The 14,626-nt window shown below is 50.3% G+C and overlaps 1 protein-coding gene across 2 annotated transcripts in view; it reads right to left on the bottom strand.

Annotated features, from left to right (window-relative positions):
- The window catches only part of PRKCA (protein kinase C alpha), a 391,135-nt gene that overhangs the window by 17,537 nt on the left and 358,972 nt on the right, over positions 1-14,626 (bottom strand). For both annotated transcript variants that reach the window (XM_040640368.1, XM_040640369.1), the window contains 3 exons: positions 11,730-11,810; positions 3,160-3,267; positions 1,141-1,281 (listed from right to left, as the gene is read on the bottom strand). In XM_040640368.1, coding sequence (XP_040496302.1) covers positions 1,141-1,281; positions 3,160-3,267; positions 11,730-11,810 — 330 coding nt within the window. The remainder of the gene's footprint in view (positions 1-1,140; positions 1,282-3,159; positions 3,268-11,729; positions 11,811-14,626) is intronic.

Genomic DNA, 14,626 nt, shown 5'->3' with positions numbered 1-14,626 from the left:
GCTGCTGCTCTAAGAGGAAAGCTTGTGCCGACTAGTCAGTCACTCAGCCACCCCAGCAGGCACCCCTCTGCCTGCTCAGAAGCACCTGCTGGGGGAGACAGGGGTGGATGCTTCTCCAACAGACTGTGGGCCAGAGCTGCTCTCGCTGTAGCCTCGGGGCCAGGGGCAGCACGGGGACTACCCAGAGACGGCAGCCGAGCTGGACGGCATGGTCCACTGGCCCCCAGAGATGGGATCTGGGGGAAAGCAGACTCCCCGGGAGGCACCGTGAAGTGGCAGGTGGCGTGAGGGAGGAGCCCGATGTCTTAAGGACTCCTGAGTTTACCTCTAGAGATAGAAACGTTAAGAAAGGCCAACACTGGTTGCCACCAACAGTCAGAAGATGGGCAGACAGCAGTCACTGCGATAGAGCGATGGTGTCGTGGGGTAAGGACACAGATCGCAGAGCCAGAACACCACCTACCAGCTGTGTGTCTTTGGACAAGTTACTCAGCCTCTCTGTGCCTTAGTTTACCCACTGTGCAGGGCTGTTGAGAGGGTTAAAGGAGCTAATTTGTAAAGAACAGGCCTGGCACATAGTGTTTGTGAAATAAACGGGAAAAATGGGGGTCATGAGGGAGGAGTCTTAATGAAGGTGGCAAAACCAGAATGGGGTTGACACGCACTCCTCGCAGAAGGGGCGTGGCCAACACGGGAAGCGCAGCCGGGGTGTGCAGAAGAGCTGGTTGAGACCGAGCTATGTTTCAGGAGCAAAGCAAACGCCGGAGAGCCGGACCCAGACAAGACGTCCCATCAAGGACCCAGAGCAGGGATCACAGTCCTGCCGGGCACTTGAGTCCACAAAGCCTGATCCCCAAAGCCGATGCGCCCTGGCTCTCTCTCAGTTTTGGTAGGCACTCTGCAGCCCCCCAACTGGTTGGCACAGGCCCCCATCCCTGCCTGGTCTGTGCTGACTCTGAAAGTCAGAAGGAATCCCAGGGGCTCAGACCACAGACTGAAGGCAAGGCAGGTACCTGGCCATGTTCTTCTACCCTGCAGAGGCGGAGGTCATCGGCCTCCTCTCCCCAGAGAACGGACGGGTGGGACCCCTCTAGGATTCAAGAACACAGGGCTCAGGAACAGGCCACGTCCCCTACTCACCACTTTGGGCTTGAAGGGCGGTTGGATCTCCCTGTTCTCGAGTTTCTCCCAGTCGATCCTCCGGAAGAAGGCATGTTCCCGCACGTCCCTCTCCCCCTCCGGCCCGCAACCCAGCCGCTTGCCTGGGTGTTTGGTCATCAGCTAGAAAGCAGCAGAAAGAGGGTGCGATGGGTGATGTGGTGACTAGAGGTGAAGACACCGTACTGCGTGACTGAAATGTGCTGAGAGAGTAGAACTTAAGTATTCTCCACCCAAAAGACAAAAAGGTAACTATGGGAGGGGATGGACATGACTTCTTGATTGTGGGAATCTTTCACGGCGTATATGCGTGTCAAGCCATCACGCGGCACATTTTCAACACACTGCAGTTTTATTTGTCAATTATACCTCAATAAAGGTTTTTGAAAAAGAGAGGAAACAGGGCCCTCCCTCCCCTGCCACACAACTAAAATTAGGAGAAAAAGAGAATGCCGGCCGGTAGTGCCTTCCCTTTGTCAGCTCTGCTACGAGCCCTGACTGCGTGGACGCCTGGGAGCACCCCAAGAAATCAGTAGCTTGCACAGAGTGACCCCAACTCACAAATACAGTGTTGACAGTATGGGTCTTTCCATAGTGATTTTTATGATAAAGGACACAGGGGAGCAACCTGGCCCCAGAATCAAATATAAGAATTTAATCAGGTGTCTTTATACACTGTGTTCAAGCCGCCATTCTGTAGGTCTATAAAAAATGTGTATGTGAAAATGTAGGCAATCACTAAAAACCGTGCGTCCGGAAAATATCCCCTATGATGTTAATAACAAGCGTCGTATGCCTATTTATTGCCCGGACCAAACGTATTAATCAAAGACTCATGGTTGGAAAAATAAATGCCGTGACCGGCAGGTAGTAATTCCCACGTGTCCACGGCGGGAGACAGAGGCGAACACGGATTATACGCTTTGAGGGCAGGGCCCGCTCTCCGTATTTGTATATGTAAACAGTGCCTTGCCCTGGGAAGACACCTGATCAGCGCATCCCACACAATCAAACTTGCCAGAAAATGTTAGGAGTGTGTTACACTCCATCCCAGCAGGTCTGACGATAATTTTGTGGCCTAAAGCTTTACTATTAAAAACGAATCAGGTCAGGACCTGGTAATTTTTATTCCTCGGCATCTCCTCCACAGAAATGAGCTCCTAGGTTCCCCAAAACGCAAAGCCTGGAAGTTTTCAGGGCAGTTCTATTTGTGACAGCCCCAAAACGAAGAGGAAACCACCCAAAGGCCACCAGCAGTAGCACGAGTAAGTAAACTCCGCCACGTGGGCGTGCGGAAGACGGAAGGGTGCGCACATGGGAGCACGGAGAAACGCCACGATCACTGTGTTGGGTAAGAGGCCAGGCCCCGGGAGCATCCGCTGCAAGACTGCATTTGTGCGAAGTGCAAAACAGACAAGGCTAGTCCCCGCGGGAACGAGCTGGGACGCTGCTTATCCTGGGCGGTGGGGAGTCTCTGTGGGACAGGAAGGGAGGGGGCTTCTAGGTTGCCGGAAACCTTCTCTTTCACAACCTGGGTGCAATTGCGTGCGTGTATTTGTTTTGTGAAAATTCACTCATCTACACACTGGCGACTCGTGCCCGTTTCTGCACACATGTTCCATCTCAAAAGAAGAGGATCGAATGAAGAATGACCCAAGACACACCAAGCCAGGCAAGGGAAGAGAACGAACATTTTCCGACGGCCCGTGATTGTTTCTGGTAACTCATGGCACACTTTCATAAGGTGCATGAGAAACTAAAGCACAGTGCGCATTAGCTGCCTGGGCCAGAGTTCCAGGCAGTCTGGGGGTCAGAACCCGTTCTCCAGGCCGCCATGTTTCCCACAACACCCCGCACGTCACCAAGGTGTAGCCCCTGATGGCTGGAAGCGGTGGCGTGGGTGTGCGGGCTCTCTGCCACCTCTCTCAGAAGCGTGGGGAAGACACTTCCCCTGTCGGCCCTCTCGGTCGGTGATCATAAAAGGAATGCCGGTCTACTTACTCCCTTGCAGATGGAAACGGCCTCCTTGGACAAGGACTTGGGATAAGAAACGTTATGCTCCATTATGGACTGAAACAGCTCGTCTTCATCTTCGCCATCAAAGGGAGGCTGTTCCAGAAAACAGAGACATGGGAAAACAGTCAGGGTGGTTCATTAACGTGGCGCCTGGAGATCCGTTTCAGCACCAAGACGCACACCGGGTTTCTGGGCTGCACAGTTAGCTTAGTGAAGTTGCTGGTTTTTCTGATTATCTTTCATTAGGTTGCTGGTTGTGTGTTTTTCACTTTTTCCTCTGTCTCTTTAATTATCCTGCCCTGGGCAACTCAAAACAATCTTTAGGGAAAATGTTTTTGAGTAATGCTTTTAATGCTTTGCAAATAAATTACAATTAATCCATTAATCTTGTAATTATGTGTTAAAGAATTAAATTATGATCAAGTTAGGTTACAGATGGCTCTGCGTGCAGGGGTGGGGGCAGGTGGAGAATGCTAGCGCCTTTAGATTCTGAGCATGGGGCGTTGGGGCCACCAGGGCACGGGTTAAAGGGACTTCCCCAGGTCCAGAAATGCACACCAGGGCCCTTCTGGCCCAACACGGAGCTGCTCTGTAGAGAGCCTGGCCCCTGCGTGGTGGCAGTTATGGGAGCTTAGCTTCCACTAGACACTCCCCTCTCCTCTTCTGCTGGGTTTACACTCCCCTCAGGGAGAGCGGGAGGCATGGCAGCGCTGTGGGCGGCATGGCTTTAAAGTCAGGCGGATCTGGACCAGAAATCCAGCCCCACCACCTCCTAGCTGGGTGTCCACAGGCAAGCGACTTCTCTAAGATATAGTTTTCCAATGTGTAAAATGGGATTCCCTGGTGAGTCTGCAAAACACCCAATAGTTTGTCCTGTACCCAGCGGGTGCCTGCTGAAGGGTGCCTGGTGGTACTGGTATTTTATTAGGGCAGATGAGCAGTCTTCGAAGGGGCTGCTAGAATCCCCGGGAGGAACGGGGGAGCTCAGGACGCCCTTCAAGCTTTCTCCTCCAGCATGTCTTTAATCCTGAGCGGTCTGGCAAATTGCCTGTCACTCTGGATGGACAGCACGCAGGATAAGGGGGTTTATGGGAAATTTCTTAATGTTCCCTTTAGGCTTAGCTAACCTTGGGTTTAGCATAGGAAAGGCAGACCAGGCGTCAGCTATCACAGCTGAGAGAATCCCCGTATGTTTCAACTCATTGCATTTTCCTTCTCAGGGAAAAGAGGTGTCTCTGTCACTCTGACTGACACAGTGAGGGCTCTGATGATGCAGAGTCCAGCTCAAATGTAAACCAAAGGACCAAATGTAAATCACGTAAACCACGTACCAAAGTGTCCGTATAAACCATGGCTGTGCCGTAGTCAGCAGGATAGCCCTTCTTATCAACCCCTTCTTATCCAACATTTCCCTCTGAGTGAGAGAGAGCAACGGACCCAAGCAGACTGCTCCCCTGAAGCACCACGAGATCATTCCAACCTGCTCATCTGACCCCCAGCCTTAGTCCTTCCCCCACCCCAGCCCTGAATAGGAGCTGGGGGTGGGGTCAGCACATGGGAGCCACACCCGCTCAAGGGAAAGACACTCAGTCTCTAAAAAACCCTACCTTGGGACCAGGTCTGGGAGAACGGGGGGTTGGGACTGGTGCCATTATTGTTGTTGGGTTTTATTATTATTATTAGGCCTAGAAATATAAATAAATAGGCCGCTTTTTTGGTTGTAAGTACCTGGCATAAAGAATGTTTAATTTGGTCGAAGCATGCAGGTGGGTGAGGAAAACTAAAATTAGCCTGCCTGTGGGCACCTGGTGGCTCAGTTGGTTAAGCATCAACTCTTGGTTTCGGCTCAGGCCCTGATCTCGGTGTTGTGAGATCGAGCCCCGAGTTAGACTCTATGCTCACTGCAGAGTCTGCTTGAGACTCTCTCTCCCTCTCCCTCTCCTGTTCATGCTCTTTCTCTAAAATTAAAAAAGAAAAAAAAATTACCCTGCCTGTGAATGACTCTGAGCAGAGCGGGAACAGCCCGCCGTGGTGTTTCCCTGGGCAGAAGTAACATGGCGCCTGGGATGCCCACGGGCAAGGAAGGTGGGCACAGACACCCCACTAGCGTGTGCAGGCGGTCACCTGGGTCACCTTCTGTCTAGAGAGACGGAGCAGGACAGCCCAAGGGTGTGGGGGTAGCCACACTGGCCAAGAGCTACCTCGGAGGCCAGTCCTGCCTCCAGCCCACCAGCTCTTCTCTGCCTGGCACCATGCAACCTACTCTGGACACCTGTGGTAGGACACCCACAAAACATCCCACTTTCCCTAGTAAGCGATCCATACATGCAGCTGAGTTCTGGACAAGGAGGTCTTTGTAACGAAAGCAGACATGGCAGGGTTTCTGCTCTGGGCTGCAAACTGCACACCTCCGGGGGGCCCCACTCTGAATTTCCTCTGGGTTCACACTCTCCAGTGTCATAGTACTCAGGACTCGAGCAGGGCACGGGTGCTGCTCCCGGATGGCCAATCGACAGCTCCCGGTGGGGCCCCCGAGGGCCGCTGCTCAGGAGAAACCACGCAGAGCATCAGAGCAGATGCGAAGGGCTCCTGGAGCTCGGGCCCCGCGGTGACAGCGGCAGCAGGAGAGTCAACCGGCCCGTCTGGTGACGCTCAAGCCCTCGCGGCAGGAGCGCTACAGGGGCTGAGTCACGGATCATCCCAGCCGCGGGCTTAAGAGCAATTCTCTCCTAAGAGAAACTCAGACAAATCGTGCCCAGGAATTCTTGTCAGGTGAGGCAGCAAGAACCTTCGCATCTGAAGACAATGAAGTCGATGCAGATGCCTCCCCCCACCGCCCACCGCCCACCGCGGCTGATGTGGAAGAAGGAATCTGGGCGGGGGGCATTCTGTGCAGGGCACCGGCTTAGCACACCTGTTTAATTGTCTCCCGGCAAGGGAACCACCTTGGCCCAGGTGGGCTGGGCCTACTACTGAGCAAGGAAGCCACTGACCATGAAGTCCCCTCTGTGTTCCCACTGAGAGCAGGACCCCTGGCTCCTGACGCACCCCAGACAGCATCCCTTAGAACCAGAGCATATTAGTCCTACAGGATACTCCCGGGTCAGAGTTTGCACCCTTTACCCCTTTTCTGCCGGAAAGAGAGCTATTTAATCCAGTGTGAATCATACGGGCCGGGGATGGAAGGATTCTCTGAGGCCTCTTGGGCTCACCTGTTGCGATAAGATTCCTAAGCTACAACAAAAGCCATAGGACCGCGTGTCCTTGTGGCACAGCCCTGGGCTGTCACCCCGTGGTTCCATCCCTGTGTGGCCCTGAGGACGGGCGTCTCCTGGCAGCACATCCCAGGGAGGACACGTGCCCCTGACGTTCCGTGATCACGCACTGGGAGTCTACACTGCCTGATGAAGGATGGCCACTGTTTGGGAGTGAACAGCAGTAAGGACGGTGGCAGCAGCAGGCTCTGTGAGCCGGGCACTGTGTGGAATGCCTTTGCAGGCATCACTCACTCAATCCTCAAAACCACCATACGACTGACGTACATACTAGCGATCTCACTTTACAGGTGAGCTCACTGAGGTTCTATTATTAAGTGCCTTGGCCAGAGTTACAGAGCTGGGATGTGGAAGAACCGAGATTCAAGCCCAGACATCCGACCGCGGCGCTTGGGCTCTGGGCCATTCTGAGCGCTGCCGATCCCTCACACTTGCTGTGGCAGGTGGCTGGGGAAGGATGGTTCCCCCGCGCTGCTGCTGGTAGGGCTGAGTGGGAGGTGCTCAGCTGCAGGTCCACCCACACCTAAAGAGGGCTCGACTGGGGTGGCGGGGGCGAGGGGGTATGTGGGGAGGCCATTCTGGAATCCTGCACAATGAGTAGTGGGGTTCTGGAAAGACTGAGGGGGAGTCACTATGGCCAGAGATGTTTCAAGTCATTGTGTAGAGTGACTGTCTCTAGAGACCTGGCGTGACTTCCCAGGCCTGATTTTGATTGCTTATTTCTTGCCTCTGCCACATATCCACTGTCAGTCAGCAGGGGTCACCCAGGGACCCATGCTGATGGCGCAGCTGCCATCTTGGTCTTGCTGCGGTAGAATGGGAGCAGGTGCTCTGGGGTGTCCTGCTCCAGTGCCAGAGTGCTCCACCGTGGAGCACTTCCACTCAGATCTCACTGGTCAGAAGAGTCACACGCTCTACAACCACGAGCGAGCCGGGTGGTACAACCCCAGCATGTGCCAGAAGGAAGGAAGCCCCCGAGTACGTGGGGAGCAGCAGTAATGATCGTCAGACTCAGGAATGCTCCCCGGAGCCCTCTGTGGAGTAAAAATCATGTGTTCCTGGGGGGAGGGGAAGGCCGGGAAAGTTGCACCCACATTCCCTTCACCTCACCACAAAAACTGCTCTTATTTTTCTAGGAACCCTTAGGCTTGTATTATTTTCAAATAAGGATGCATAATTTGGAGTTTCTTGTTTTTCACGGACTGCTGCAAGCACTTTCTCCGTGGCTACCGGTATCCCCGGTCAGAGGCACGCTGCAGAGCTGATCCCTCGTCCGGCAGAGACGGCTCATCTGTCCGCGGGGCACACTCGCCATTGCTCCCGGGGCTGCATTCTCATAACTCATGCTACTATCGACACCGCCGTGCGTGTCTTTTTTCTCTTCTCTGAATTCCTTCCTAAGAAAATCGTCCCAGGTGTGGGCTTACGCAGCCGAAGGATGTGAGCATTTTTATGGCTCTCGGTAAGTCTTGCCAGGTCACCCTGGGAGCATTCTTACAGGCAATTGCTGCTCAGGCCTTGGGGCTGAAGGCAGGTCAAAGGTGAAGTTATAATTATACTCATTGTCCTTCCCAGTCACATCGGCTACTGAGCCTGGGGACAACAGGAGGTGAGGTCCGTCACCATTCTGGATTTGCTTCTCTCCCCTCTTTCTCACATTCCCATGATTATTTTTAAATTTCTACAAATCTGGGCTTAGCGTCTCCGGCTAAGCTGCGTGTCAAACACAGTCTTGGCTTGGTGTAAAAATGTTCCGAACCAGAGGTGTTCTCCTTAGCAATATGCAATTTGTGAATTTTAGACAAATGCGGGGTGATGGTTCACTCTTTCTACAATGATTCCCAAGTCACGGACTGCCTTGTGGATGTTGGGGCTTGTCATGTTTGTCTGCAGACCGCTGGTGACCAGCGGTGGAGGGGGGAGGACACCCAAGGACAGTTCGGGCTCAAGTGCTGAGAGAAAGCACCCATGACTGACTCGTCAGGAATAAACAGAAAGCACAGATAACCCTGGCAGCAGGGGACATAAAGAGGAGAGGACTGGTCCCTCTAGGATGAATACCCGTGAACGCTTGGAGCCGCAATTCGCTCATCACAGTGCTGGGAAAATACTCTTCTTGCCCCAAAGTAATCATATTTGTCAAGCAGGCCAGGCACTGAAGAAAGACTCGGGCTATTTCTACTTACCTGCCCCCTTGGCTGCTGACAATAAATATACCAAATGAGAAGAAAATTGCAATAAACTATCTTTTCTGCTCATCTGCAGCCCTCTGTGATTAAAGAGGACAAATTTAGACCATAAGCCCACCAACAGCTTTATAATTAATCTTACTTTTCAATAACAGCATCTATTCCCTCCACCAGGTCTGGAGGCTGCTGCTGCTTCAGGGGGCTCTGGGTAACAGGCTCAGAGCCTTCATTATCCTTTCTGGGCTGACTCACCACCCAGAAATACCTTGAAATTTGCATTGAGTCACAGGGAAGACTAAGAAGTGGGTCCCGGAGTGAAAACACTGTGTTGGAGGCAGGCACAGTTGAGGATATAGAAGAACAATGGCTGGGGACGCCTTTAAGACGTCACATTTAATGAGTGTCACCATTTTCAAGAGAGATCATGAAAACTGGAAGGGATCCTATCGGGCAGGCTAATGGAGTCTGAGAAGCGGGATGGGAAATGGGTATGTGCCAGAATGTTCACGGAAGCACTGGGTGTGGGGAGACCACCTGCAGGTCGGGGCCTCAGGGACAATAGGCAAGTGAGGCAGGATTTTTAAAAAGCACCCAAAGGGGACTTCCCTGCAGGAGGGCGGTGCTTCCTGAGCTCTCCTCTAGGGAATGAGGTCCCGGGCTTGGAGAGGAAGGAAGATGGGGAGAGGAGTACAGTATGTGTGTGGGGGGCCATGAGACTTCTGAAGTCCTAGTCTCCTGCTGGCCAATGAAAGCTCAGCTCTTCTGATCTCTTGTAAAATGCCCTTGGAAACAGATTCCATTTCCACCCAACCAGTTTCTTTTGTTGGCATATGCAAATGTGATTCAGTGAAAACAGGGTTTGTTTCTGGACTCAAGAGTCAGAACATGCAAATGGGATCAAGAAGGGGAACTCAGTTTTCTGTGCTTTCACAAGAAACAGCATGGCTCCCAGGGAGCTGATAATTCAGTCAAATTTTATTGTTAAAATTCTAAAGAGGGGAAATTAACTCAAGGGGCAGACAACTCGCTGTTGTCTCACTGACAGTGGTCTGAATGACCTGCTTTTGCATGCTTACAAATGGGGGTATTTGGCCTGAGATGGACATTTTTTGGGGGGTTAAAAACCTAAATTAATAATTACCAACCATTTTACTATCAATCAAGTCTTAACATCACTTCTCAGTTAACGACCGAACGTAGGATAGTACCTTGAATTTTGTGATTTCTAAGAGACTACTTCAGTATCTAAAAGATGTAAGACAATGAAAGAGACATAAAGGAGAGCTCACCAATGGCTTCCCATCCCAGAGGGAAAGCCAAGGGTCTGTGCTGACTTCCATGCTCACAAGACCTGGGACCCCTCTTTTCTTTCTGATATCAGGCCTCTCGCTCCCTCTCTAACCCACTCTGCTCTGGCTAGACTGCTGGCTTCCCATTCCTTTCTTAAACACAGCCATACACTTCCACCCCAGGGCCTTTGCACTTGCTGTTTCCACTGCCCAGAATGTTTTCACCCCACATAAGCTCCTGGCATTCTCCAACTTTGTGCTGATCTTCACTTCAGCTCTACATGAGACCCTCCCTGGCCATCCTCGCTCCAATTTCAACCTTCCTCCAGCACTACATTTTCTTTCCTGCTTTATTACTTTTTCTCTTAGCTTATCACTAGTCTATATTTTCCTTATTTAACTCGTCTACGGTCTCTTTCTTTCTAGCTTATAGGCCGCATGAAAGTGAGGGATTTTGTCTGTTTTGTTTACAGTGAGGACCATGCACAGAGTAAGCCTTCAGCAAGGATATGTTGAGTGAGCAAATGAAGGAGTCAGTGGATGTCACCTGTCAGAAAGGGTGACTCCCGCCCCAGAACAAAGATTCAAAGATTTCCTTGGGGGTAGCTCGGTGGCTCAACATGGGTATTTCCTTCCACTTTCTCTTACTAAAGCTTTCAGCTATGGAGGGTCCAACACCTTGACACAAGTACTCGATTGCTGGGAATTATAAAAAGTTGCCCACGACAGAGTTGTTTTTAGGTAAAATGGTAGAGATCTGGTAGATGTTCACACAACCTTCCAGGGCTCACAGGTACACTAAACTCCCCCCACCGCCTCCCCCAGCCCTTGGCATCCCAGTGGGTCCACGTGGCCAGTAGGCTGTAGGAAGGAGTGATATATGCCACCTCTAGGCCTGGCCCCTAAAACATTCCGTGCGACTTCTGCTCTCTCTTCATTGGCCAGTTGAGGGTTCACTAAAGGAATCCGAGGTCCTAAAAATTGTAGGGACAATGGATGAAAGAAGTCTGGCCTTAAATGACCCTGTGGATTGGTACTCCCCACCTGCTCCCTGCCCCCTCCCCCACCCCGAGCTGTGCCAAGAATGTAAAATAAATCCGTGTTGTGTGTTAAACCACTGAGGTTTTCTGGGGTTGCTTGTTAAAGCAGAGAGTGTGATTTGCCCCAATGCTACAGATATTAAGGCCATATATTAAAGAAGTGCCAGCTTCGGCATCATTCCCCCGCTTATCTGATGGATGTTGCGTTCCTAAGAGAAACCTCATCTGTCTTTTTGTTATTGGAGGTTTAGCCTCGTTGGACTTTTGTGAAAATTGCAACGAACTGTCAAGGGCGCGATAAGGAGAGATGGGAAGAAGCTATTAAAGCATTTCTTCAAGTTTCACTGTCTTCTTTCTTTGCTAATAATACCGATTCCACACCCGGGCAGCAGCTGGGGTAATGTGCACGGACAAGCTTGCAGGGAACCATAACCCAACCCCAGTTTTGAGATACTGAAAACCTACGGAGGCCACTGTCGTCCTCGACGTGCAGGGCCTTTTGTGTTTAATATGAAAGCTACACTGCCGATGCTCTGGGTTTCGGCTCTCAGTTTGGGGTTTTTATGACCAGAGATAATTGCTGTGCCTGTTGAATATAACTCACTTTCAAGGGAGCGGGGGAGGGGGATGGAATCGCTCCCTCTTTCACCTGGGTCAGGGAAGTCGGAGCAGCATCAGCTGCTGGGTCCCGCTATCGTGGCCCAAACAGAGCCAAAGTAGTCACATTATCCAGCAATAAACAAGTACCAAAACGTACGTTACCTGCCCGGCTAGCATTTCATACAACAGGACGCCATAGGCCCACCAGTCCACGGATTTTCCATACGGCTGATATGCGATTATCTGCGTGAAAACACATGCATCAATTACATTTAGTGGCGAATCAAAAGGCCCGTGTGGGAACAGGTAAGTCAAGCGTGTAGGCCTTTCCGCACAGAGGGGAGAGGGAACCGCAAACCACACACACTGGGAACCACCTCCCTGTGACTCGTTGCCCAAAACCTGCTTGGGGCTGCTCCTTCGAACCCACCTGGAGAAGCCACAGCACTGTCTGCACGTAGATGTAATTATGCTCCATGGTGAAAAATATTTGGACAGTGAGGTGGATTTCATTTTTGGACAAAGCCGGGGGTCCTTCAGACCAAGGGTCGGATAAATAAGATAATCAAACTATGTAACAGAAGTTTGCTGAAAGTAAAGAAGATGACCGTGGTGATAACTATCTGCTGAAGTTTCAAAACATTTTGAAAGAGACGTAATTTCATCAAACGTCGTATTTGAGCCTTGTCTGAATCTTGACTCAAACCAAACCAACTGTAAAAAAGAAGTCAGGAACACTAAAATGTGGTCCCGATATTAGATGATATTAAGAGATGACCACTAATTTGGTGAGGCGGGAAAATGGTATGGTGATTCGTATTAAAGTGTATGATGATTGTATTAATGAGTGAGACGCACGAGAGATGAAGTATTTACAGGTGAGGAGATGTGACAGCTGAGATTTGTTTTGAATACTCGAGCAAACTACTTGAGCAATACGACTTTCAATACTTGAGGAACAGATGAAATGAGCTGGCAAAATGCAGGGAGATGATAAAGGTGGGTGATGGTCCACAGTGACCTGTCCCCCGACCGCTACCCTTTACCTTTGTGGCTCCCAGAAGTACTAGAATAATTCTATGACCTGCCCTCGTGGAAGGGGGTAATACTGATCGGAATTTCTAAGCACGATACAGGTGATTAAAACACTGGCATTGGTGCCTAAGGCACACAGTCCCCCAACCTATGGATCATGCCCCAGGATTCGAGCCGAAGACATCCGAACAGGTGCTCCGCATGACCATTCTGCCATTTTGTGACTGTGAAATGCTCTAGGATATTTTTTTAATGGCCCACGATGTCTAATGAAATGTCTTGGGGGACACAAACCAACCTGCATGTCTCTTCCTCTCCATTTGTTTAATGCATTACTAATATTTCTCCTTGTAGAATGAGAAACACAAGCTCCTGGGGCTTGTCTCGATGTGGGAGGCAACAAGGGGGTACACGTTTGGATCTGGCAGCTTTGTAACTCCTTTTCTGGACAAGCAAATGATAACCAGGGGAAGCTACAAGGAGGCCTCCATTTCTTTTTAAAACTACATTTGTTCTTTTTTTGAAAACTTGGAAAATGCACACACCAACAGAACAAAAAAACCTTACCAAAAGGAGCTTGTGTGCATTACCTGATGAGGTGAAAAATGAGGCTCGCTATTCTGGTTCCAAGACAAGAAATGACTGGATCAAAGCCTGTCTTGATGGAGTAGAACAACAACAGAAAGCTCTTGGGGAGAGTAAGAAAGTACCCTTGTTAAGCACCTACTATGTATCAGACATGCTGAGCACATTCTGCAGAATCCAGTGCGGGAGAAACAATGACTCTTCCCATTTTATAGGTGGGAAAGCTGACGTAGCAAGAAGTTTCAGAGACCCGCCGCCCAGAGCCAATCAGCTCATGAGTGGTGCTCTGGATACTGACATTTTTGTTTTAAAAACACAGTTTATGGCTGTCAAATATATGTAATCACTCATACTGAGATTAATAAAATATTAATCAAAGGGCTTTGAGGATTAAAGAGGTTTAAAACCATTTCAGTTGTTGTAGCCGTATTTCAAAAGCACTTGAATAAAATTTGTTCCTGTAACTATGTTAAAACCAGTCCTGGCAACCTATTTTCATTAATCAGTGTTTTAGTGACTCCGTTGTTAACACGGACAGAGCTGGGGCACTGTGCTGCTGTGGGAGTTATCAGGCTGGGGAACGGAGACGGCTGAACGAGGGAGGTCACGCTGTATTTCGTATCCCGTATTCTACAAATATCTGAGCAGTCTTACCAGTCAGACCCCTCCCCTACCTGGGTGGTAGAAAACGCCATCCAAGTTTGGAAAGCTGTCAGAGGTCAAGGGTAGGGAAACCCTGGGTCTGGTCAGAATGATTCAAAAATCCTAAAGGCCATGGCCACCTGAAGATTTTTTTTTTCTTGACTCTTTTATCAACTTTGGTCCAACTTCATTTTTATTTTCTGTTTGCAAAGCATTAAGCTCTCTTGACTCCTGCTGATAACACCCTCTCCTTCCAAGGCTTACCAAAGGAGAATGCCAAGTGCCAACGGCTCCTTTTTCTTGGCGATAGCATTCGGCAATCCCTCAAGCCCGCCAGCTCAGCTACTGGGCCGAGATGACAAAGTCATGCCGAATACTGCTGTGCTTTCAATGGTAATAACAGGATGGGGTGGGAAATTCAGCTGGGGCATTTCTTCTTGGAGAAGCTCACAACGTGTCACCCCTGGCTTACACGCTAGATGAAATGGGACGGTCCGAAGATCTAAGTTTCAAGGTCTAGGGGTGCAACCTTACCACTGCAAATTCATTTTTACAATGAAGCATGCTTTCCCCTCAATGACGAGCTGCTATTAATAAATACCTCCAACGATCCAAAAATCTCACTGCAAAAGGGACACTGCATTAGCCCCATTTGAAGATAAACATTTAGATACACGTGATTTAGGATGTTGGTTACACTGTCCCTTGTGAGCTGTCTAGACCTACCCCATGCAGTGCAGTATGTGGCTACTGAGCATTTGAAAAGTGGCTAGTACAAATGGAGATGTGCTCTAGGT

Source organism: Ursus maritimus, unplaced genomic scaffold, assembly GCF_017311325.1.
Source record: "Ursus maritimus isolate PB19 unplaced genomic scaffold, ASM1731132v1 scaffold_24, whole genome shotgun sequence".
Classification (NCBI taxonomy): domain Eukaryota; kingdom Metazoa; phylum Chordata; class Mammalia; order Carnivora; family Ursidae; genus Ursus; species Ursus maritimus.
This window is presented reverse-complemented; position numbering and strand designations above follow the sequence as displayed.